This window comes from Erinaceus europaeus, chromosome 4 (assembly GCF_950295315.1).
Source record: "Erinaceus europaeus chromosome 4, mEriEur2.1, whole genome shotgun sequence".
NCBI lineage: Eukaryota > Metazoa > Chordata > Mammalia > Eulipotyphla > Erinaceidae > Erinaceus > Erinaceus europaeus.
In genome coordinates, this window is record NC_080165.1 from 102,816,522 (window position 1) to 102,843,447 (window position 26,926).

The 26,926-nt window shown below is 39.2% G+C and overlaps 1 protein-coding gene and 1 pseudogene across 3 annotated transcripts in view; one reads left to right on the plus strand and one right to left on the minus strand.

Moving 5' to 3' along the window:
• C4H12orf4 (chromosome 4 C12orf4 homolog) overlaps positions 1-26,926 on the plus strand; it is a 45,150-nt gene that overhangs the window by 10,642 nt on the left and 7,582 nt on the right. For all 3 annotated transcript variants that reach the window (XM_060190254.1, XM_016189634.2, XM_016189633.2), the window contains exons 4-11: positions 4,800-4,981; positions 7,944-8,043; positions 8,154-8,275; positions 11,010-11,116; positions 11,482-11,679; positions 12,913-13,041; positions 18,574-18,648; positions 23,697-23,899. In XM_060190254.1, the coding sequence (XP_060046237.1) occupies positions 4,800-4,981; positions 7,944-8,043; positions 8,154-8,275; positions 11,010-11,116; positions 11,482-11,679; positions 12,913-13,041; positions 18,574-18,648; positions 23,697-23,899 (1,116 nt within the window). The remainder of the gene's footprint in view (positions 1-4,799; positions 4,982-7,943; positions 8,044-8,153; positions 8,276-11,009; positions 11,117-11,481; positions 11,680-12,912; positions 13,042-18,573; positions 18,649-23,696; positions 23,900-26,926) is intronic.
• LOC107522691 (large ribosomal subunit protein eL37-like) lies at positions 1,808-2,160 on the minus strand (annotated as a pseudogene).

Below are 26,926 nucleotides of genomic sequence, written 5' to 3' on the forward strand. Positions count from 1 at the left end.
ATATGAGTAGCTGCGCTCCCCTGCTAGAACCTCCAAACAAGCTCTCAACTGGGCATATAGCTGCCTGGGTTGATAACAAGGTGTGAGGCATTGGGGAAGCCTGTGAACTCAGTGTCATGCTTTAAATCATGAGGCTGTCAGGTAGGCTGTTAAATAACAGTGGTCAAGAAAGATAGGGTGAGTCTCTAAGAAGCCGAGCTTGGCTCCTACAGGTGGAAGTAGAAAGATAACAGACCTGGACACTGAGAGGTTTTTTTCTTTTGTAGTGCCTTTCTGAATGCCCCATTTCTCTGAGCTATCACAGTCTCCTTCCTAGAGTCATCTTTTTTGAAAGAATGACATGAGTTAGATCAAGGAAAAACATATATTGATTCTAATGGAAACAGTCTGTTCGTAAGGTTTGCACTAGATTGTGTTTGTAACTGATGCTGCACATTCTTGTGGTGAGCTGATCTGGTTCGTGGGGTTTCTGCATATTGGGTGTTACATATGGTCAAGCAGGTCTCTATGATCTCCCGTTGATTCCTTCCTACAGAATTGTATCCGGCACCTAAAATGACTTTTATTTATATATATTTAAATTTGGGTAAATATTTTATGAGACAGTTTTTATCTCGGTATGACCAACTGAGTCCAAATCTCCAATGTAAGAACAAGTGATTTCTCAAAGACTCAAGCCTGAAGAAACCTAGAGAGGCCTGAAGTGACCTGCAGCCTACAGGAGGTTGGTAGGTAGTGAAGCTATGATCTGCGGATTTCTTGCCTTTTATTAGTTTCAAGACATGTCAAAGGAATTCCAAAACAGCTTCTATCAACAAAAAGCAGAACAGTTTGTTAAGGGAGCAAAGAAGTCTGTAAAGGGCTTCACCACTGATAAGGGGGAGTGATGCTACAAAGTCTCCTGTAACGAACATTTTTATTTTAGAGTCTCTCCCAACTAGTTCTCTTCAGGGAATCTCAGCAGATTTATGGCTGCAGTGGTCAGCCATTCACATACCCCATCAGTCACAGGTGTCAGGTGTCAGTTTGGCTACAGCTTGACGCTTTGGTGTCTGGATCTTTGACAGCCTCAACACCTTTCAGTGTTTGAGGAATTACAGATCGCTGGTGGCATACACAATAATGAGGCCATGGATTATAAAGGGTATAATTTTACATTGACCCAAAACAATGTGGCAGCACACCTCACCTATCACCAAAGTGTTGTCTCCCTCTACCATAGGGAGGTTGCTGTGACCCCGGCCTCCTTTCTGCCCACTACACCTTTGCCCATAGTATCCTCAGATGTGCTGATAGAGACCAAGCATTTATTAATTAAATTAATTATTAAAAGCATTTCAGCCTTTGTTGCTCCATACTTACTTGGCTTCTTTCTTTCTCTCTTTCTTCCTTTCATTCTTTCTTTCTCCTTTTATCTCTCTCTCTCCTTTTTTCTTTTCTTTTTTTAAATCTTTTTTATATTTATTTATTTATTTTCCCTTTTGTTGCCCTTGTTTTTTATTGTTGTATTTACCTCTTGTTGTTACTGATGTCGTTGTGGTTGGATAGGACAGAGAGAGATGGAGAGAGGAGGGGAACACAGAGAGGGGGAGAGAAAGATAGACACTTGCAGACTGGCTTCAGTGCCTGTGAGGCAACACCCCTGCAGGTGGGGAGCCAGGGCTCAAACCGGGATCCTTACACGGGTCCTTGCGATTCGTACCACATGCGCTTAACCCGCTGTGCTACTGCCCGACTCCCTTTCCTTTCTCTTTTGTCACCTCCAGAGCTTCATGCCTACAGTATGACTTTTTTTTTTTTTAATTGTTTAAGCGAAAACATTTATTGTACAACAGTTGGAATTCTCAAGATGAACTGGTGCTGTAGCTGCAGCCCTCTTGGGTTTGGGTGTCATTCCTTGATGTAATCCGTGCCTGAATCTGCAGCATACGATTTTCAGGTGCCTCATTCGACCAGTCCCGATGGTAATTCATCTCTTAGCCTTGGCACTTCAGTTATACTTTCTCTTGTGCTTGGCCGGGTAGCCACGTTTGTTACAGGTGGATTTCTGCAGGTGGTAGGCCTAGGAGCCACAGTGGCAGCATAGCATGTGCATCTTGTTGTACTGCTTTCCTATTGGTAGCATCCCTTTCGTCATCTTGTTTCTGCCCTGCAGTCTGACTTTTCAGATAGAAAAAGGGAAACAGAGACAGAAAGGAAGAGGGAGAGAGAGACACTTCAGCACCAAAGCTTCCCCAGTGCAGTGGGGGGCAGGATTCCTTGCTCTGTTTCTTAAGTCCTACACAAAAGGACTAGTGAAATAGCTCATTTAGATGGTGTAGTGTTTTGTGGTGTGTGCAACCCAGGTTCATTTCCAGCCCCCACTATACTGAAGGAAATTTTGGTGCTAAGATCTGTCATTCTCTCTACCTCTGTCACTCTGTCTCTATCTAAAACTTAAAAATCCTGCGTGTAAGATCACCTAATGTTTGTCTTTTTCCTTCTAACTTACTTCACTGAGTTAAATCCGCTCCAGTTTTATCCAGGTCATGACAAAAGACAAGATCTCATTATATCTGACAAATAAGTCAAGTTCTATTTCATTTATATACCACATCTTCCTTGGCTACTCCTCTGACATTGGCACTTAGGTTGTTTCCATATTTCAGCTATTGCAGATAGCACCATAGTGAACATCTCTTTGGATAAATGTCTCAAAGTGAAATTTTTGACAAAGGTTAAGTCACCTGTTTAGAATACCAAGGGCAGTGGCAAGTCTAAAGACAAACAGCAGAAGCAGGTTTCAGATATTTGGAGGCACAGAGTAAATGAGATCCATGCTCTACATTCAGCTCATTTTCTAAAGCTTTTCCCTGCCAGTCTGGCAATTGAGTGAAATATAATTGAAAAGAAAACAAGAGGAAAAGTTTACCTGCTGATTAACCTCATTTAAGATACCAATTTCTTTAATTTATTTCTGTTATTTGCTCTAACATAAGTTTTGCTAAATCATGTTATAGGTTTCAGTTTGAAATGTTTTGATAAGTGAGAAAAGGGAAGGATTTTAGATTCTTTTTCACACATCAATGGTGGGAAAAACACTGGAATCTTGGTGTTATTTTTACATTTGAAATTAAATTCTGTGACCCTTAACAAAGGTCTTCTTCCTCTTTTAACTTTATTTATTTTATTTGGTAGGACAGAGAGGAATTGAGAGGGAAAGGGTAAATAAAGTGATCAAAAGACAGAGGGATACCTGCAGCACTGCTTCACTGCTTGTGAAGTTTACCTCTGCAGAATGGTCCTTGTGCATGGTAACATGTGCGCTTACCCCGTTATGCCACCACCTGGCCCCAACGAAGGTCTTCTTAGCCTATCAGTTTACTTAGCTGTAAAACACTGCATGTTTGATGTTTTGACACATCAGTCACCCATGGGCCAGGCATCTGTACTGCCCCAGATGTATTTCTTTGTATATGTGCTGAGGGTATTGCTGTCTTGCCTCTCCCCATTATCATTTTTCTTATTTACCAGTACTTATTCAGTCCCTGTATTATTTTGCTTGCCATGGTTTTAATATTACTAAAAGCATGCTGGACTGGCAGAATGACTCACCTGTGGATAGTGTGCCTGCTTTGCTGTGTGTGTAACCTAGGTTCGAGCCTGACCTCCGCTGCACTGGAGGAAACTTTAGTGTTATGATGTGTTTTTCCCCTTCCCACTCCAACTATCTCTCTTTCTGCCTGAAAAGGTCAGTTGGGAGCAGTGAACTCCCCATGGCAGCAAAACAAATAATTTTTTTCTCTTCTCTTTTTTATTTTATTAGTTGTTTAATATTAATTTTAAAAATTACATGTCAGTGGAGGTATAATTCCATAATATTCCTACCGCCAGAGTTCTGAATGCCCAATCTCTCCATTGTAAGCCACAGCAGTTCTCCTAAGGTTGCAGAGATGGGTTAACTGTCATCTTTTTTAAAAAATTTTCTTTATTGGGGAATTAATGTTTTACATTCAACAGTAAATACAATAGTTTGTACATGCAGAACATTTCCTAGTTTTCCATATAGCAATACAACCCCTACTAGGTCCTCTGTCACCCTTTTTGGATCTGTATCCTCCCCCCTCACCCACCCCAGAGTTTTTTTACTTTGGTGCAACATGCCAATTCCAGTTCAGGTTCTACTTGTGCACAAACATTTTAAAATACTTATACTTTAAGAAAAGGAAGCATACAAAGGTAAAATAAAAAAAAGTGTTCACATTTAACTTTATATGGAATTCTTTCCATGAATTGAGTTTCACGTACAGTGCCTCACTACACAGGTAACTGCTTCAGCAGATTCATCTTCTAAATGCTTAGCCTATAAACCCATTTTAGCAGTTGTTGTTTTTTTAAATAAAAAATTTTTATTCCTGATTCTATACTTGATACTATACTATATAATGCATTTGAATGTAAAACTCATCATAAATCCTACTGTCCTGAAAAAGCAACCATTGACATTGAGTGTGTGTTATTTTGTAGAAATGGGATCATACAGCATACTTAGTAGCTGTTTTTATAGTATATGCACTTCTATTCCTTTGTCCACATTAGCACCCTCCCCAAATAATCCATATTAACAACTTAGCTAATATCTTCCCATGTGTTTTAAGCAGGTTGTATATAAATCTTATACAACCTATACACATGCACACCTACATAGAGGGTCTTTCTGTCTTTGATGCACAAATTGCAATCACAGTATGTTTTTTTAGTAGTATGTTAAATAAAAGTGCTATGTAATGATTTAAGAATGTCTTTATATCATCTTGCAGACCACATTAGAGCATGCAAGGCCTGAAGAACCCAGCTGGGATGAAGATTTTGCAGATGTGTATCATGACCTAATCCATTCCCCAGCCTCTGAAACTCTCCTAAATTTGGAACATAACTACTTTGTCAGTATCTCAGAAATGATTAGTGAAAGAGATGTGGAACTGAAAAAACTCAGAGAAAGGTATTTCATACTTCTTGCATTATCAGATGAAATATTGTGTAGTCAAATATGATTACCTACAGAGAAACTTGTTTTTTATTTTTTAAGACTGAAGAATAAAATGGGAGGGACAAGTCTTTAGTATTAGAAGTTAATTTTCCTGTGTCTCTAAGTCTTTGATTATGATAGGGAGGGTCTCATAGGTTTAAAAAAAAAAAAACCTCTCCTAATAAATTGTGGAGATGTTACAAATTCTTATTTCTTTTTTTTTCAAACCTTTCTTTCTTTCTTTCTTTCTTTGTTATTGGATAGACAGAGAGAAATTGAGAAGGTAGGGAGAGATAGAGAGGGAAAGAGAGACACTTGCAGCCTTGCTTCACCACTCATGAAGCTTTCCCCAGCAGGTGGGAACCAGGGGCTTGAACCTGCATCTTTACACACTAATGTGTGCACTTAACCAGGTACGCAAAACCTGGCCCCAAAATTCTTATTTATTAATATATTTTTTTTATTTAATTAATTTATTATTTTTTTTAACCAAAGCACTGCTCGGCTCTGGCTTATGGTAGCGTGGGGGATTGAACCTGGGACTTCAGAGCCTCAGGCATGAGAGTCTCTTTACATAATCATTATGCTACCTACCCCCTGCCCAAAATTCTTACTTCTAATAAGAGGAATGATTCATCTTTGTTGGTGGTGTTCTTTATTCTAGGAACTATGTTTTCTTAGTTCAGGCCACTATAACAAAATCCCATGCACTGGACAGCTTAAACACCAAAGAAGTCTTCATCACCATTCTGAAGACTGTGGTAGGCCAAAATCAAGGTGCTAGCAGGTAGCTGGAACTACCTAGCTTCTAGATTTCCATCTCCACTTGTGTCCCCACGCTCTTACCTTAGTATATATACATGGTATGTGTCTCCTAGAGAAAAAACTCCAGCACCTCTTCTGGGTACTAATTTCATCAAGAGGCCCCCAACCTCGTGACCTCATGTAACCCTCATTCCTTACCAAGGTCCCATTTCCAAATACTATCCTGTGGAGGAGAGAGCTTTAGCATCTACATCTGAGAGGAGCAAAGACATGCATTCCATACCAGATGCCTTGCCTCGTTTTCTCTTTAGCATAACCCTACTATTATTATTTCTATTCTGCAGATGAGGAGAGTGAGGCTTAAAAGTTGAGGAGCTTGAAATAAGCTGGAATGTAAAGCCAAAAAGTTTGACTCAGAGATTTTACCTCTTGCATTATGCCCTCTCCCTGTTTAGAACCTATTAACTCTTCAGTGTAGAGTCGGGCGGTAGCGCATTGGGTTAAGCGCACATGGCGCAAAGCGCAAGGACCGGCATTAGGATCCCCACCTGCAGGGGAGTCGCTTCACAAGTGGTGAAGCAGATCTACAGGTGTCTGTCTTTCTCTTCCCCTCTCTGTCTTCCCCTCCTCTCTCCATTTCTCTCTGTCCTATCCAACAACATTGCCATCAGTAACAACAACAACAACAATAATAACTACAACAATAAAACAACAAGGGCAGCAAAAGGGAATAAATAAATAAATATTTTTTAAAAGGATAAAAAAAAAAAAACCTCTTCAATGACTGAGTCTATGGTCTATTTTCAGTTCCTTTTGTTCACTTATTAACACCAGGACAAAACTAACACTATATGTATTCTGAGAAAAATCTTTGTTTTTTTCTCACTGAAATTTACATTGTTTTTAGCAGCCTAGATATTAGATATATCTTTAAAAGTTTGATGTGGCAGTGATACTTTCCATCCACTAGAGGGAATATGTGTAACATGAAATAGATTGACATTCAAGTTTATATAAAGTTAAGTTTCTGTTGTAAGTAAAAATATTACTTCCATTTATAATCTCCACCTGATTTATAATAGTTGTTAAACATCATTTGAGATCACCTGAAATTCAGTTGGTGCTAAATGCTGGTGAATATTTACTGGTAGAATGTACATACAAATATATAATGAATGGGTTATATTTACTATATACATATATGCATGTTAATTATTTACTATAAATGTATAAATTGTGGTTAAGGTGCACTTTACTTACATAAGCTAGAATGATAGTAAAATCCTTTCACTCACCTTTCAAGGTGTGGAATGTTATAGAATAAACCTTTCTATATACATTTTTTGTATTAGAGGATAATTTTGAATTTGAATTTTAATAAACTTACTAAAATATAGATGCAGAGAAGGTAAGAAACTACTGTTGTACAGCTTAATAAATTTAACTGATAGCTTCTGACAACATTACCAGCTTTCTTTCAGAGGCTGAAGTCACTTTAACTCACGCACAAATAAACAGAAAAGTATTCTATTCTTGATTTAAGCAAGAATAGAATACTTTTTGAACAAATCTGTAGATGAAAAGAAGTCTGGTGGGGCAAAGTCATGGTACACCTGGTTGAGCACACACATTACAGTGTGCAAGGACCCAGGCTCAAGCCCCCAACCCCCACCTGCAGGGGGAAAGTTTCACAAGTAGTGAAGCAGTATTACAGGTGTCTCTCCATTGCTCTCTATCTCCCCCTTCTCAATTTCTGACTGTCTTCATCAAATAAATAAAGATACTAAAAATTAAAATAAATAAATAAAATAAAGGGAGGAAGGAAGGAAAGAAGAGAGAGAGAAAGAAAAGAAAAGAAGTCTGACTTAAAAAAAATAGCCTTGGAAATTGAAAAATTATCCAGATTTAAGCTTTTCACTTATGAATTAAATTTTGATTGAAATTTATCTCACAGATAACATTGATATTATTTGACTTTATTATCATTATTTCCATCTCTTCATTTCCAGGGCTTCAAAGTGATTCCTTGTATTGTAGTTGCCATTCTTGGACATGCTCCTATAAAATGTAAATTTTATTTTTACTTTATAGAGATTGTTCAGTGAACCTGGAGTGATTGTGTGCCTTGACAGTTTGACTAATAGGTCTGATCTGCCTATTTATGTTTTAGACAAGGTATTGAAATGGAAAAAGTTATGCAGGAATTGGGAAAATCCCTGACAGACCAAGATGTAAATTCCCTGGCTGCTCAGCACTTTGAATCCCAGCAAGTAAGTAAAGTACAATGACAACTAAGTATGCAGTTGTTCTTTTATGACTCATCTATTTTGTAAAAAAATAAATAAATAAATAGCTGGTAAAATATACCATCTCCTTCTAGGACTTGGAAAATAAATGGTCTAATGAATTAAAGCAGTCGACTGCCATCCAAAAGCAAGAGTATCAGGAATGGGTGATAAAACTTCATCAAGATCTGAAAAACCCCAACAACAGCTCCCTCAGGTATAAAAATCATGCTGCTTTTACCATATGGAAGTTCATGGTCAAAAACCTTTTGGAGACTCTGATTTATTTGAAAGAGTATTGTTTCTTGATTGACTTGAAATAGTAATCTCCCACCCCCTCCCCACCCCTCATCACTGATATGTAAGGGTTGTGATGCTTCAGCAATACTTGGTATGGATGTTGAGCCAACCTAGTAGGTTATGTTGATGAGTGTAGGGATATTATGGGGATGTGGTGGAGCCTGGCAGGGCTTGACTTGAGAGGTGAGTCCGTTCTGTTAGTCTCTCTCTCTACAGAGGGGTTGAGCAAAAGGGGGGACATGGGAACCTCAAAAGGTTTCCCGCCATATCAGACTTCCCTGCCTCACAAAACACTCTGCATCTTCTATTATCTACATATCAATCTTCTGCTTTGTCTTAAAAATGACTAAAGGTCTCTTTCCTAATTCCCCCCTCAGGGTATTGCTAATCCTACCAGTTGAACCCCTAGCAACAGTTGCTGGGGAGGTCCATACCATTCCCGGCCCCTTTTGCCTTTCTCTGCCCCTTTCCTAACCATATATGATATTGTCAAGCCACTTCCGTTTCTGTCTTGTCTTTTCCGTGTTCAGGCCTGGAGTAGCATGCTCGGGCAAACCGAGAGGCTGACACCGCCATTGCGGTTTGCGCCACGTGGCTTAACCAGGTGTGCTACTGCCCGACTCTGGGGCGTTCAGATGAATAAAGATTTGAGTTGCCTTGCTGCCAGGAGCTTGGTTCCTGAGTCATTTCTCTCTCTCTTAAGTCGCTAGCCCGATAGATGAGCCTGTCAAAGGCATTGTGTCTGTGAACATCAGAGTGATAGCAGGATTTTATGTCTGCTATTCTGTGTTTTCTCCCCTTAGGTGATATTTTTTATCTCTTCTTATAAATCATTTTCTACTAGTTTATTTAGCATATTAACCCTAGCAATTTGAAATTTTCTTGAACCCCTAATAGCTCATCTCTAAGTCCGTGTATGTTGGTTATTTTATGTCTTTTGTTTGTTTGTCTTTGCCTCCAGGATTATTGCTGGGGCTTGGTGGCTGCACTATGAATCCACTGTTCCTGGTGGCCATTTTTTTTCCCATTGGATAAGACAGAAATTGAGAGGGGAGGGGAAATAGAGAGGGAGAGACCCAGGTGGTGGCATACCTGCTTGAGTGCATATATTACAATGCTCAAGGACCTGGGTTCAAGCCCTTGGTGCTGGGGGAAAGCCTTGTACTATGTGCGCTTAACCTGGTGTACCACCAAGTGGCCCCGATGATTTTAGCTCTTAACTATGAGTCATATACTTCTTTCTTGCTCTTAGATGTCTCTCTTTTAGCTGAATTCTGGATGTTGTAAATATTACAGAAGAAGAGGTGAAGGTGAATATTTATGTTCAAAATGAACAGGCGATTCCTGTGAAGGCCATGCAAATTGAGTCAGCAATAGAGTGGAATCCGATCCTTGTTCCTCCAGTGGCCCACAGGCCTGGTTTTTGACTGTAGTGGACTGCTCCTACTTTGTAGAGAGGAATTTAGTTGGTTGAGGCTTTTCCTCTCTCAACTGCTTCTACCTTCTCTAGGTGGTCTTACAGGTCTATGCTAGAGAATGAGGTCTCTCTCTCTCTCTCCGTGTGTGTGTGTGTGTGTGTGTGTGTGTGTGTGTGTGCAATTTCTCTGCCCTGACAATAAACTGTTCTTTATTACTTCTTTATTACTTTAGCACTAGGCTCATACTTGGGGGTGGGAAACTGTTTTCTGTTCTTTGTCCAGCTTCAGTCTAGAACAGTTCTGTGTCTGAGCTTGGAATTGGGGCATTTCAGCATTCTGTCTATGCTGTTGGAGGGGGGCAATTTCATCTCTCCTCCTTGCCCTCAGTCTTTTCTTAGAAGCACCTGATGGTAACCAGTGGAGAAGATTTTGCAGGTACATGCTAGCGTAACTTGTCCGGGACCTTAGCTATCATGAATTTAGATGCCAACCCATACATGACTTTAAATATTCATTCAAACTTCAATATTTCTTCTTATCCCATTATATTGCATTCCTGTCATGTTCTGCAGAAATGAAAACCTTGTGTTGTATCTTACTTTTGAGAAGTTTGTCATACTTTAGAATTGGTTTAGAATTAAAATGAGTTTGTTTGATTGCCATGCTACCTCCAATCACTGATGGACTCCAAAAAAAAAAGATTAGTTTTATAGATCTAGTGTTTGGTGTTTGTGTATACTTTGGATAAATGCCTGAGAGTAGTATTGTTATATCATGAGGCAATTTAGGGACTCTCCATATAGTCTTCCAAAAGGGCTGCATTTACGGGTGAGCATTTTAGAGACTGTTGTTGCTTTTGACCTTGTGTGAATTAAGAATAAATTTAGGGGGACTGGGTGGTGGTGCACCTGGTTAAGTGCATATGTTATAGTGCAAGAGGACCCAGGTTCAAGTCCCCAGTCCCCACATGCAGGAGGAAAGCTTTGCGAGTGGTTCTGCTTTGCACCAGTTCTACCAGTGTCTCTCTTTCTCTCTACCTCTCACTTTCCCGTACCCCATTGATTTCTGGCTGTCTCTATCCAATAAATAAAGATAATAATATTAAAAATGAATTAAGGAACAAATTAAGTACTACTTTCAGCTGTGTAGTTTTGTCTCATTGTAAAAGTTTATTTAAGAGTAATTCTTGTAAACATAACAAATAAAGCACATCAATAATTTTATTAATTTCAGTGAGGAAATTAAAGTTCAGCCAAGTCAGTTCCGAGAACCCGTAGAAGCAAATGGAAGAATTTACGAGGAACAGAGAAAATTAGAAGAAAGTTTTACTATTCACTTAGGTAAGTATTAATGTTTTCAGTCATGATTTATTATATCTTATGAAACTTTTTATTCTCTAAGAGAAAAATTCCTAGCATCCAAGTTTAGAATATTTTCATGTTGTTTTTCATTTCAAATCCTGACCTGCTCTAAGACAGTTTAGAGCTTGTTGATTTTAAGTTTTCTCGATAGCTTATGTGTATATATTGGCAAGTAGAAAGACTAAAGATTAATAGTCATTAAAATGGGGGACCTCAAGGCCCATTTCTAGTTAATTATGGCACAGGTTTTTCTGGATTCTTGCCATAGAGACTTGCCTCTTCTTTTGGGTCTTCACAGCTGTCTAAGCATCTTTCTGGGCCTGTTGCCTACTGTCTCTTCCCAGGAGCCCAGTTGAAGACTATGCATAATTTGAGGTTGCTGAGAGCAGATATGTTGGATTTCTGCAAGCACAAAAGAAATCATCGAAGTGGAGTGAAACTCCATCGCCTCCAGACAGCACTGTCACTTTATTCTACCTCTCTTTGTGGCCTGGTTTTACTTGTAGATAATCGAATCAATTCATACAGTGGTATTAAACGAGGTAAGTTAACATCAGCCAGGTTCCTTCATTAAGACTATTCTTTTTTTTTTTTTTTTTGTAAGACCATTCTTAGGAAGGAAACAAATTAGAGAAAAACTGACAAAAATTGTTGGTCACTGTAGAAAACCAAGCTCACCATAGCCATTTTAGTTTTGTTTCAGACTTTAGCACAGGTAGAGAGTTTCAGGATACTGACTTCTTAATAAATTTGTATTATAAGGCATATTCTTGCTTCTAATTACAACAAACATAGCAACCAAAATATAAATGAAGTTTCTAACTTCATAGCATATTCTAGTTCAGTACATTTTACTTCATGCATCTGTCTCTTTTTATTATTATTCCTTTTTAAAGAAAGTAGCTTATTTTTAGGGTGGGGATTAGATAACATAATGATTATGAAAAGAGACTCTCAGACCTGAGGCAGGCTCCAAAGTCTCAGGTTCACCACGACCACCACCACTGTAAGCCAGTGCTGAGCAGTGCTCTGGTAAGATTAATTAATTAAAATTTTTTAAAGACTGTATTTTTTATATTTCTTTATAGAGGAAATAAGGATTTATAAGACTGTTGTCACTTGTATACCATTTCTTATTGTCCCGTGATAGTTGTCTGTGCACCCTGTCCACTGCCAACTAACATATTCCTACACGTGGAGCATGGAGTCCACATTGCTGTCTCAGTAGGGTCCCTCCCTGTAGAGTCCTTGGACTGCTGCAGTGGACCATTTAGCTGGTCTAAATTTCACCCTGAATTTTCCTTCTCTTGGTTTTAAACATAACCTATTTCCTAAAGATACTAGGGTAAATTCCACTAGCCCTGTTATTACAACTTACTGCTTTTGTGATTTTTAAAAATCTGAATGTATGAAGTGTTTTTGTAAAATATATCATTTTTATTTATGAAAAGCTTGAATAGAGTTTACTTTATATCATGAATATTGCTTCTTGTAGTTTGTAGCAGTTTTTGAGACTGATTTATCATTAAAGTATCCATCACCTAGCAAAGACTTGAAATTATATTAAGACAGTCTCATCCATTGTTTGATTTTCTAAGGGATTGAGAGGCCTTAAGTTTCTGATCAGAGTTGCTGTGACCTAATTTGATAAGACATAATTACTGAAAAGACAAGTGTGGTGTATCATAATGATAAATTTTGTTTGCTCTGGAAAAAAAAAATAGCCAAGTTCTCAGTTCATGCATACAAATGTCTAAATGCTTTGGGTTTCCTAGATTTTGCCACAGTGTGTCAAGAGTGCACTGACTTCCATTTCCCCCGAATTGAAGAGCAGCTAGAAGTTGTCCAGCAAGTGGTACTTTATGCTAGAACCCAGCGCAGGAGCAAAGTAAAGGAACTGCATGGTCAGTAAAGCTCACATCTTAAAAGAATGTTACTTCAATTTCTGTCCCTAAGCTCTGTAATAACATGTGGGTTATCATCAGAATATAGAAAGTGGTATTGGTGAAAAGTCATTACAGAGAACTTTGAAACCAGAGGGTAAATGGGAGCACACAATCTGCACTTCATTTGTGTGTCATCTTTTTTTTTAAATATGTGTTTACCCTTTTGTTGCCCTTGTTGTTTTTTTATTGTTGTAGTTACTATTGTTGTTGTTATTGATGTTGTTGTTGTTGGATAGGACAGAGAAAAATGGAGAGAGGAGGGGAAGACAGAGAGGGGGAGAGAAAGGCACCTGTAGATCTGCTTCACTACTTGTGAAGTGACTCCCCTGCAGGTAGGGAGCTGGGGGCTCAAACCGGGATCCTTACGCCCATCCTTGCACTTTGCGCCACCTGCGCTTAACCCGCTGTGCTACCACCCAACTCCCGTGTGTCATCTTTGACCCACAGTAAGTAGCTTGAAGTCAGTAACGTGAATTGTTTTGATTCTTTTAAAAAACTGCTCTGTTCCTGAACAATTATTTCTCTACACTGGGATTGTGGGATAAGAGGGATACAATTCTATACCGTTCCCACCACTAGAGAGCCATATCCCATCCCCTTTATTGGAAATTTCCCTATTCTTGATCCCTCTGGGAGTATGAACCAAAGATCTCTATGGTGTGCAGAAGGTGGGGGGTCTGACTTCTATAATCGCTTCTGGATGTGGGCATTGGTAGGTTGATCCATATTCCCAGCCTGTTTCTATCTTTCCCTAGTGGAACAGGGCTCTGGGGAGGTGGGGTTCTGAGCACATTGGTGAGGTCATCTGCCCAGGGAAATCAAGTTGGCATCATGGTAGCATCTGGAACCTTACACCAGATGAGTGGCTGAGAAAGTTGTGGTCTTGTATATGCAATGGAATACTACTGAGCTATGAAAAATGATGAGTTCACCTTCTTCACCTCATCTTGGATAGAGCTTGAAGGGATCATGCTCAGTGGGATAAGCCGGAAAGACAGGCATGGTGTGATCTCACTCACAGGCATAACTTAAAAAAAACAAGAACAGAAAGGGAAAACACAAAATAAAATTTGGACTGGGTTGGTGTATTGCACCAAAACCAAGGACTCTGGGAAAGGACAAGGAGAGGAGTGATGGTGGGGAAAGGACTTTCAGGTCCCAGTACACAGTGACGGACCTGATTTAGAGGTGAGAGTATTTTGTTGACACCTGTCATGGTGAGGTGAGAAATTGTACCCGCGTGCCAGCGGCAATTGTACTATAAACTGTTAACCTCTTGATTAAAAGAAAAAGAAAAAGACCTGGGGGGGGGTAAAAGGTTTATTAGAAAATTTTAATATACCCTCTTATTCCTTTACATCTTCTTCATCTCATTCAAACTAGCAATGATGTGATTAGAAACAGTTGATTATTATTCTTAGTCATGACTAAAACTCTCAAGATTGAGCTCATGCCAGGTGTGGGAGAAGGAGGAGGATTCTAAGTATATTTATGAGATTGAAAGTGTACAGTAAATGACAGGAAGTTCTTAAACCACATACGGTTAAGGCAACGTGTGTACATCATGGTATTATTTTGTTCTTGTCAAGCAACTATTTTGTGGTTTAAGTGAGTCAGTGAAACAAGTAGGTTTGTGAAAGACAGCTTCCTTAGAGGAACCTGCATGCTGTTATAAAAGAGTCTTGTGAAAAGACTTCCTCTGTCTTTTCCTTTTATGTGCCTGCTCACATATTTGTTCTGTGTGTTTGCATCCGATGTGCAGGTATCTGCTTATTTCAAGACATTTCTATCATTTCTTTACTCTGTTTATTATTTAGCATCTCAAGATTTCTTCATGATAAAACACTAGATCAATGTTTTGTGCATATTCTAGGTACATTTTGAAAACTAGCCCTATACTTTGTATTGCAAGGCATCACTGTTAAAACTTGGACTGGGAGATTGCTCAACAGGTAGATCAAATGCCTTGCATGTATGAGGCCCGGGGCCAGTCGTTGCCTTCACTTGGAAGCATCATGGATAGCACCAATGGAACTTCAGAAATGATGACATGGTGCTATAGTGTCTCCCCCTACACTCCCCCTTTAAGCTCTCACAAAATAAAAAATGAAAGTTGGGTCAGAAAGGCTGCTTATTTATACTGTACATGTAAAAATTCATTACATTTAATTTAAAAAAAAGAAAAAGAACTGGATAACCAGGGGGGTCCGGCACACCATGTTAAGCACACATGGCGCAAAGCGCAAGGACCGGAGTAAGGATCCTGGTTCGAGCCCCCGGCTCCCCACCTGCAAGGGAGTCACTTCACAAGCGGTGAAGCAGGTCTGCAAGTGTCTGTCTTTCTCTCCCCCTCTCTGTCTTCCCCTCCTCTCTCCATTTCTCTCTGTCCTATCCCAACAACAACAAAATGGAGAAAATGGTCGCCAGGAGCAGTGAATTCGTAGTGCAGGCACCAAGCCCCACCGACAATCCTGGAGGCAAAAAAAAAAAAAAGCTGGATAATCATATTTTCTCTCTGTTTACTTAATAGGGATTCACTATCTTATACTGCAGATGAACAAAGTGGGAGTTCTTGTATTTGTGTGTGTACACACAATAGTCCAACACTTACTCAAAATCTATTACATTCACAGTTTTGTGTGAGAAATAGACTGACGTTAAATAAGGATCCTGTTAACACAGAACCTCTCTCTGTGCCTCTCTCCCATTGCCTTTATTTAAAAAAGGGGGGGGGGAGGTCGGCGGTAGCGCAGTGGGTTAAGCTGAAGCGCACGGACTGGTTTAAGGATCCCAGTTTGAGCCCCTGGCTCCCCCACCTGCAGGGGAGTCCCTTCACAAGCGGCGAAGCAAATCTGCAGGTGTCTTTCTCTCCTTCTCTGTGTCTTCCCTTCCTCTCTCCATTTCTCTCTGTCCTATCCAACAACGATGACAAGAATAACTACAACAATAAAACAAGGGCAACAAAAGGGGATAAATAAATAAATGTTTTTTAAAAAATGTACTGTTTACAGGGCGCATTGTTACATACCAGTTCATCAAAGTAGTCACTAGGAAAAAGTGAATTACTTTCATTCTGGACATTGCTGGAACTAGTATTCTCTTGGTATTTGTAGCTACTCATTTGACTTCAGGAGGACTGGTTTATAAGTTTATATAGTTTGTGGGATAAACTTCCACACCACTTCAAAATGTTTGTTACCAGGGCTGGTGAGATAGCATGATGGCTCTGCAAAAGGCTTTCATGCCTGAGGCACCAAAGTTACTAGGTTCAGTTGTCAGCAGCACCATATGCCAGAACAGATAAAAAGTGATCAAAGTAGGGACCAGGTGGCGGCACACCTGGTTGACCACACACATTAGTGGTAAAGCAGGGCTGCAGGTGTCTCTCTGTCTCTCCCTCTCTCTATCTACCCCTCTCCTCTTAATTTCTCTCTGTCTCTATCCAATAATAAATAAAAATATTTTTTAAAAACTGATAAAAGTAAATGAATTAAATAAGTAAATACTAAGTGTTTGCTACCACACCATGCCCAACACCAAATGGATGAAGGTGGGAGTTCCATAAAGTTCCTTAGTCATTTGAAATAAATGCATACACCCTCCCAAGTGCAGCCACTTTGAGTGCTAGTATTCTACACTTTTGAGTTCTGAGAGAATGCTTATAAAGTTCAGATAATTTTTTATCAGAGTATATGTGCATTTGTATTTTTTTTTTTTTTTGCCTCCAGGGTTATTGCTGGGGCTCGGTGCCTGCACCACAAATCCATTGCTCCTGGAGGCCATTTTTCCCCTTTTGTTGCCCTGGTTGTTTTATCACTATTGTAGTTATTATTGTTGCTGTTATTGATGGTGTTGTTGTTGGACAGGACAGAGAGAAATGGAGAGAGGAGGGGAAGACAGAGAGGAGGAGAGAAAGATGTAGACACCTGCAGACCCACTTCACCGCCTGTGAAGCAACTCCCCTACAGGTGGGGAGCGGGAGGCTCGAACCGGGATCCCTAGCCGGTCCTTGCGCTTTGTGCCACATGCGCTTAACCCACTGTGCTACCGCCGGACCCCTATGCATTTGTAAATTTATTTTCATCCACAGTGATATAGTAAACTGTGATATCTTATTTTGTTAGCATTTATCCTTCTAAATAATTGCCTTCTTCTTTTTCTTTTTTCAGAGCCAGAGCCTCTTGTACACAATTTCCCTGCATTCAGGCCACTCACTTGTCCATTCAGATAACTTGGGAGAGAGAATAACAGCAGTAGCGCCTACATGGTGCCAGGCCTCAGGTCTGGGCTGCACACACAGCAAGGCATTTGCCCTACCTCAGGAACCCTCTCCAATCTTAAGTTATGCCTTCTCAAAAGAAAAATAAACTGAATATCTGAATAAAGGGTATTCTTTTTTAATGGTCTCAGCACCAGGAGATAGCTCAGTTGGTAAAGTACTGGTCTGGCATGCCTAAGGCTCCTGACTCAGTAGCCATTGCTGCAACCTGGAGTGCTGTTCTGACTTCTCTCTCTTATATGAAATAAAACTTCTTAAAATATTTTATTACCTCTATTTATTTATTGGCTAGAGACAGCCATAAGTTGAGAAGAAGGGGAAGATAAAAAGGAAGAGAAACAGAGAGACACCTGTCACACTGCTTCACCACTCATGGAACTTCTCCCCTGCAGGTAGGGACCAGGGGCTTGAACCCTGGTCCTTGTGCGTGGTAAGGTGTGCTCTACCAGGTACACCACCAACCGGCCTCCTGAAATAAAACTTGTTTAAAGTGGGTAATAAGTGAAATAGCCTCATAGCTATTTGAAATAAATCATATATAGTGTCGGATACAAAATGACCAATTTCAGGACCAGGCTAAGTGCCAGGTGTCTTCTGGTGCCATTAACCCTTTGCTCGTAGTCCTGAACAAGTGATATCAACAGCAGTGACTCAGATTCTAAAAATAAAAATGGCCCCACTACAGCTATCTAATGAAGGTATTTTGTGTGTCATTACCTTAGTGTTCTGAGCCTTCCAAGAAAAAAAAAAATAGGGCACTGGCAAGACTCATGTAGTTAAGATCATAGTATTTGAAATCTGAGTATGTGGGTTCATGGCCAGGTTCCACCACTTACCTGTTTATCCATGGTTGGTTAATCTATCTGGGTATCTGTTTCCTCACATATAAAATGAAAATACTAATAAACTTACTTATTAGATTATGGCTGGGGGTAGGGCTAGAAAAATGAGATGAGGGAGTAGGAGGGAGACTAGGAAGAAACTCTGGGGGCCTGTTACATAATGGAATTGTATACATATGTCAGTGATCGCACTATAAAGCAACAACAACAAAAAGAAATTAGATGAGACCATTATGTAAAACATGTATCATAATGCCTGGAACTTTGAGATGCTTGGTTAAATATTGCATTGTGATTGCTTGAGTAGCAGTTAAAACAACATGTTTTCATGCCTTGTTATTTCTCTCATGTTGCATTATCATACTAAAGATTCCGGAAGCCGAAATGGAGCAAATGATGACAAAACTAAAAGTGCTGAGAGAAACTATTTGAACATTTTACCTGGTATGTGTTATTTTATTTCAAATTTTAATTTTACTTTAGTCCTCTCCCTGCTATCATTGATATGAAGCAAATTTTTACGGTGTACATTATAAACCATTATCAATGTTCACTTTGAAATGGAGATATTTACACATATACATATATTAATATTAATATAACACGTGTATTAATATGTATTACATATATATTAAGCTCGCAATTGTTCTTCAATTTATATCTTTATTTTTATACCAACATTGATGTTCTCTGGATTGAAACAAGAAAGATTACTCAAGTGATTGCCCAAGTTTTTATCACTATTTGCTATTTCAAATTTCATAGTTAATATATTGTCTTACTAAACCAAGAAATAATTTTTACTCTCAAATATAAGTAGAAGTACGTAGAGACCTGAACAGTTAAGCTTTTAAACAGTAATTGTCATCTGATTTCAGAGCTTAATTCCATTTCCCCATAAATTTGCCTGTTAAACAAATGGTAAATTTTGTAGCTTCATAAATAATCTTGGTTGTTTCCTCATACTTCCTTCTCCAGACTTTTCTCCACGAGGGTGACATTCAATTTAGTCTCAGTAAATAACGTACCCATTCCTGATATCCATCTTGTTCATCTGAGGTGCTTAGCTGGTGGTCATCAGCTTCCACATCGCCTTCCACCTTCATGTAGCCTATCTTATAGTAGGTAATGGTAGAGGTAGAATTACATCACCACACTCTGCTTCCTCCACCTTTTACAACAGGAAACTGTTTTCTCTATCTAAAAATACTGGCATTGAGACAGGATTTATTGTATTTCTGTTCATAGATTCATAATGTAGATCTTCTGTATTTTGTGGTTTTCTTAAAATGTGCCAGTCTCATAATCTATTGTGGAAGTACGGATGACTTACTTTTTAAAACTTAACTTCTCATGGCTCTTTTTATTTCCTCCCATGTTCCTTTTTGCTAAAGGCATATAGATTGGCATCTTAACTTCTACCACAAGTCTTATCAATAGGACATACATTTCATAAGTCTGCATTTATTAGGTATTTTGATAGTACCTGAATTTATACTTAGTGAAATTCCTATACAACTAAGTATTTTACAGAAGGTGATAAAAAATTATATGTGTGTGTGTGTGTGTGTGTGTGTAGTGTATTGCACCAAAGTAAAAGACTGGGGTGGGGCTGGGAGGAGGGTTCAGGCCCTGGAACATGATGGCAGAGGAGGACCTAGTGGGGTTTGTGTTGTTACGTGGAAATGTTATGCATGTACAAGCTATTGTATTTCACTGCTGACTAAACCATTAATCCCCCAATAAAGAACTAAAAAATTACACACACACACACACACACACACACACACGTCCAAATCATGAATTCTCTTAAAGGTTTAGGTTACACAGGAAAAGTTTTATTTATAATTTTTTGACTTGTTGACTGCTTTGTCATCACTTCCAGTATATATAGTTTATATCATCTTATTTTCTCAGCAGCTTTATGAGCATCCAGGCATTACTTTCTCATTAGGTACATAAAGTCACCAGATCTATAAATGAGTTGATTCACTCAAGATCACTCAGCAAAGAAGTACTAGAAACCAGATCTGCTTAACACCCAAGGAAGTCCTTTTACCAAGCTTATTATTTTGGTTGCCACTGCCAGCTCCATAATCTCCATTTTACTAATAGGAAAAAATAAGGCCAAGTGGCAAGTCATCTGAGGTCAAAGAAAGCAGTGCCAGCGTGGGGATTAGGAGCACATGACTGTTTCATTAAGTCATTCTGCCTCCCTGCTTAGTGGACCACAGCTCATGTTTAAATTAATGCTATGCCTTCCATCATCTGAATGATCAGTTAGAGGCTCGGAGGTGATTGATTTACTTTATGGGGTCCAGAAGAATGTCACCTCAGGTTTCTGATAAGCAGCCCTCCATGTCTTCTGTTACCTTCCAGAGAAAAGATAACTACTATTCCTTACCAGATAATTTTTCCCATTTTTGCTTTGTCTGGTTTATTTTGATATTTCTCTATCCCTTTCTAAATTTATTTTCCTGTTTATTTAAGTCTCTTATGTTAAATTAAAGATAAAGTTCCTTTGCCCAGGACCTGTCAGTGGTATCCATGAGTACAGCTTATGTACACTGGTAACTGGAAACACATAAACACTGCTCTAAACTATATTATGTAATTTCTTTTTGGTTTTTACTGGGCCTTCACCACTACAGGCTGACTTTTTCAAGCTGGGGGGGGGGGGGGCAGAAATAATACCAAATACTAATACCACATCACCAGTGTTGTGGGGGCCTGGCTCAAACCTAGGCTGCACACATGGCAAAGCAGGCATACTATTCAGATGAATTATTTTACCAGCTTTTTTTTTTTTAAGCTGTACGCGGTATCTCTTTATTCATACTGAACCAGCACAATCTAAACCGAGCTAAATTAAAACTAAAAACTCCTTACCAGCTTTATATTATTTAATTTTAAATATAGGTAAGACCATAGAGTAATGACTTTGAAGCATAAATGAGCAACATTTGGTGCAGAGAAGGGTTGGTAATGGGGGACTGTTTCTTAGACCAAAGCTTTCCTAAAAAAGATAGTTTAGAATTTACAGTGAGTCATGCTTTTTTTAATTTATTTATAAAAAGGAAACACTGACAAAACCATAGGATAAGAAGGGTACAACTCCATACAATTCCCACCACCAGAACTCTGTATCCCATCCCCTCCCCTGATAGCTTTCCTATTTTTTAACCCTCTGGGAGTATGGACCCAAGGTCATTGTGGGATGCAGAAGGTGGAAGGTCTGGCTTCTATAATTGCTTCCCCACTGAACATGGGCGTTGACAGGTCAACCATACTCCCAGCCTGCCTCTCTCTTTCCCTAGTGGGGCAGGGTTCTGGGGAATCAGAAGTCTAGGACACACTGGTGGGGTCGTCTGTCCAGGGAAGTCTGATTGGCATCATGCTAGCATCTAGAACCTGGTGGCTAAAACAAGAGTTAACATATAAAGTCAAACAAGTTGTTGACTAATCATGAACCTAAAGGCTGTAGTACTGCAGATGAAGAGTTGGGGTGGATCTCTGTTCTGTAGATAGCTAGTAGGCATATTTTAGTTATATTCCAAAGGGCCTGTGGTTATACTAATTTTTTCCCCCAAGCCTGAAATCTGATCTGCAGATGGATCCTAGTTATTGTCTTGGGAGAGAGTCACACTTTTATTTATAAAATGAGATAAAACAAGGGAGTTGGGCGGTAGTGCAGCGGGTTAAGCACACATGGTGTGAAGCACAAGGACTGGCATAAGGATTCGAGCTCCCAGCTCCCCACCTGCAGAGGAATCACTTTACAGGCAGTGAAGCAGGTCTGTAGGTGTCTGTCTGTCTCTCCCCCTCTCTGTCTTCCCATCCTCTCTCCATTTCTCTCTGTCCTATCTGACAACAATAATAGCTAACAACAACAATAAAAACAACAAGGGCAACAAAAGGGAAAATAAATAAAAATTTTAAATATATATATATATTTTTTTTTTTTAAATGAGATAAAACAAACTACAGCATATAAGAATTAACAAAGCATTTCTTGATTAGCATGGCTACATAAAAAATGAAGTGTTTGAAGATTTATTGAGTACTTATATGTACCAAGTACTTTTCATTATGCTCGAAATAGAGTATTAAACAAGATAGACACAGTTTCTACCACCATGGAGTAGAAATAGTGATCTCTCAAAAATAAGAAAAGAAAATAGAATAGGGAAAAATAAGGTGTTGTGGGCATCCTTTATCAAAGGATTCAAACCTTTGACCTGACAAGTGATTGATAAAAGAAGTCAGCCTTCTGGGAATCTTGAGACAGCCATTCAGACAACAGCCCTGAAATGAGAAAAAGCTCTCTGTTTGAAGAGCCGAGCAAAAAAGGAGAGAAGAGACAAGTAAACATTAAATATATAGGCACAGCCCAAGCCCAGATCATACACGCCTTACAGACTTCAGTAAAGCACTTGAATTCTTTTCTCTTCTTTTCTTTTCTTTTCTTTTCTTTTCTTTTCTTTTCTTTTCCCTCCAGGGTTAGTGCTGGGCCTCAGTGCCAGCACTACCTATCCACTGCTCCTAGAGGCCATTTTTCCCATTTTTATCACCTTTGTTGTTGTTGTTGTTGTTATTATTGTTATTTTGCCATTGCTGTTGTTGTTGGATAGGACAGAGATAAATCGAGAGAGGGGGAAAACAGAGGGAGAGAGAAAGATAGACACCTGCAGACCTGCTTCACCACTTGTGAAGCAACTACCCTGCAGGTGGGGAGCTGAGGGCTCGAACCAGGATCCTTACTCTGGTCCTTGTGCTTTGCACCATGTGCACGTAACCCACTGCACTATCACCCAGCCCCCTCTTGAATTCTTTTTTAAGGATAGTAGCTGATTTTAAATAAGAGATTGACACAGTCTGAGTTAAGTTCAAATCATTTTGATTGATGTGTATATAGATTATAGGTGAATAAGGAGAGGGTCAGAGGTCAAAGGGTTATAATAAAACCTAGGTGAGAGATGGTGGTGACGGGAATACAGGTGATAAGATAACAAATAGAATGTCAAGACTGAGGCTGTTGGAGTTAGCATTGAAAATTGGTGGCTAATTGGATGGGGAAAGAGGCAAAGATGTTAAAAACTGGAAGATAACTTTTATGTTTCTGTCGAGATCAACTAGCTAGACAAAAATTGGGCCTTGAGATGGGGGAAAGCAGATTTATGGAGAAGATCTATTCAAGTAAAATGTTAAATGTGATTTAAGTTGACCTTATATTTTATATATCTTATATATCTTGAGCATATATTTCAAAATAGTGATGACTCCTCCCTTAATACCAATTCACAAGCCTGTCTCTCATTTTCCAACCAAATAATGAAGACCCAGTCATCATAATTGCTTCCAGAGCCCATTATAGTTTCATGACAAATCTAGACCAGTTCATCCCATCAATGACCCATCTCAGACATTTATAAACCCTGTTGGGATATATGATCCATGCACTTGATAGTCATGGTTGTATTTGTTGTTGACAGGAGAATTTTACATTACAAGACATTCTAATCTCTCAGAAATCCATGTGGCTTTCCATCTCTGTGTGGATGACAATGTGAAATCAGGAAACATCACAGCTCGAGACCCTGCCATCATGGGACTCCGCAATATACTCAAGGTTTGCTGTACCCACGACATCACAACAATAAGCATCCCTCTCTTGCTGGTGCATGATATGTCAGAGGTAAGTAGTCAGAAGAGTACTATAACCCCTTAACCCTCCACAATAAAGAAAGAAAGAAAAAAATAGCATGTACTTAAATGTCAGATAAACTAAAACACAGAGACACATAATTTAACTTCGGACAGTCTGAAGGAACATAGAATCCTTAGAACAAGGGGCTGGGTGGTGGTGCACCTGGTTGAGCACACATGTTACAGTGCTCAGGGACCCAGGTTCGAGCCCCCAGTTCCTACCTGCAGGGGGAAAGCTTTCCAAGTGGTAAAACAGTGCTGCAGGTGTCTCTCTGTTTCTCCCCCTCTCTGTCACTCCCTTTCCTCTTGATTTCTGGCTATCTATCCAATAAATAAATAAAGATAATGCAAAAAAATTAAAAAAAAAAAAAAAAGAATCCTTAGAATAAATGGGCTTCGGCAGGTCCCAAGAGAGCCAGTGGTCAGTCTGGTGATAGAGGAGTCATATCAGTAACTTGGTGCCAGCATGTTTGGAGATAGCATTTTTAAAAAGCAAAACAACCAGTTGGCAAGTGCAAATTGTCTTAGTCAGGATAAAGGTGTGATAATTAAAAGTTATACCCTAAACGAAAGCTATATGAAAGACCAAGCTGAAAAATGTAGTGTAAGAGACTTTGTACAATCACTTTTTAGATTGAGTCTCCACTTAAACTCGTCATATCAGGGAGCCTTATTTTAAACACAGTGCCCCATAGAAGTAGGCACACACAGATCAATTTCACAGAAGGTAAGATGACTTAAAATTATCCCCCACTTGCTTTCACCAGGCATATGACGTATCACTCTTCCTAGTTCCTTCTTCTGTCTACTTCTCAGCTTTGGTCATACCTAATATGGTATCAGGAAAAGACTGAAAAACATGTTGTTGTTTTTTTCTTTCCCACTGTAGCTTTATAAAGTTTAAGTTCCACCAAGAATTTTTAGCCATTGTTAAGTTATCATCACTAACTAGTCCATCTATAAAAGGGTCTTTGAGGAGAAACTAAGAAAGTTTGTGATGAATTCCAGCCACAAAGAAACATTCAAACCTTCCTGCAGCTGGACTCCTGGTTAACCAGTTTATAAAAATGGGCATATGTAGGTGGGAAACAACCTCAAAAACAGTGTTTCCAAAAGTCACTAGGTTTGAATTTACTTCCAGACATCTGATACTACCAGCATTCCCTCTCCCACAATGATACAAAAGGTTCATATTTTAAATTGGGACCGCCAGCTGCAGAACATTAAGTTTGTTTCCTTATGTCCATTTTAATTCAGAAAAGTATATTGAGCTACGGTCCTCCCGTTTGTTACATGTAAACATCCTTTCAGGTCAAGAAGTTGATTCTAAAAACGCAGACAACACCACACAGGATACAGACACAATCCTTGTTTTAGTTTTAGCGCAAGCTTCTATAGGTATCGTTCAAGCAGACTTTCTAGACCTCACCACATTATCGTGTGTATAAGATGATAATAATGCCAGGTCATGTCCTGTAAAAGACAAAAAGAGCTGTAGAAATTGCTAGTAAAAAAAGAAAAACAAATTCCAGGAGCATGAAGAAAGTCATACTGATAACAGTTTTATTTCTGTAGATTATTGATCTGAAAATCCTGTCACAGTTGAACAACTACAAACTAATAGATGTGGGTAGGGTAAAGCGGGAAATTAAGAATCCTAAGTTCCTGACTTCCTTTTATTTTCACTATTAACTCATTGAATAACTTGGGTCTTAGGGGTTTTAGTTATTGCAACTGTTGTGGCTGACAAAAATGTTTGTTTTAACTTTATTATTCAAGTACAGCATACATGAAGAAAAGTACACACATAAGGGGGTCAGGTGTTGTTAAAATTTCGGAGGCTCTTGCCGGCTGGCTTGCTTCACGGGCGGGTAATAGAGACACAGAGACAACAGCTGGGCAGGGAAGCTGTATTTCTTTATTCACGAACAACGATTCACAAACTAAGACAAACTAATCACCAAACAGAACTCTGCTGTCTCTTTGCGGCGGCACAAGCACTCTCTCTCTTACTCTTGAACTCAGGAACCCTCCAACTCTGGAACTCTGAAACTCTCGTACTTGAGAGCCCTCTGAAACTCTGGCACACTGGAACTCTCTCTTACTCTGTAACCCTGAAACTCTCGAACTCAGGAACTCAGGAACTCTGGCACTCTCCAACTCAGGAACCCTCTCCTGGGGTTCCTTCGGGCGGGGCCAAGCAGGCCCGCGAAATTAACAGGACTGATCCAATTCTCTTGGCGGGGGGGGGGGGGGGTAAAACAAACCAATGTAAAGCATACGACAATTCTCCCTTTTCTTTTTAACTAAATGACTATAGTATCAAGGGTGTGGGGTGAACAGAAACATATATAACAAAAACCAGCATGTTGCCAAGGGAAGGCCTGAGGGGGCCATATCTGAAAGAAAAAAAAAAAAACATTTCTTGCCTCTGGGGGGCTACTTGCCTCGACGGGCAATTGCATGGGGGCGGGGAACGGCCTAGAGTCCCACAGGCAGCTGGCTGCAACTTATTTACTATGAAACAAAACTTGTTATTAGCATATCTACTGTACGATCCAACGTTTTTAATAGTGAAGGAATTTGAGACTTTTACATATCAACAATGTCTTTTAACCTTTTGTTACACCTATTCAAGATGGAGACACACCCTAGGTGTGGGCCGGAGAGGAAACCTCAGGCATGAGAATAATTAGCATAGCCATTGTGCGATCTACCATTTCTAATAGAGAAGGTAGTGTTTTACATATCAACAAGTCTATTTAACCTTTTGTTTAGACCAACTTAGTTTAAATATATTGAGTGTTAACTAATTTTTACCTCAGACTTTAAATGTAAGTTAATTTTTATCTTTATGAGAATTACGTTGAAAACCTTTTTCATTTAACTTTGACTAGTAAGAATTTAGCCTTAAAGCTACTGTTTACCAAACTTTAAACATATACATAAACATGGTCATTAATACACAAGGAGAGAAACCTTTGTTACGAAGGCATGTCATTTTAAACACGAATTT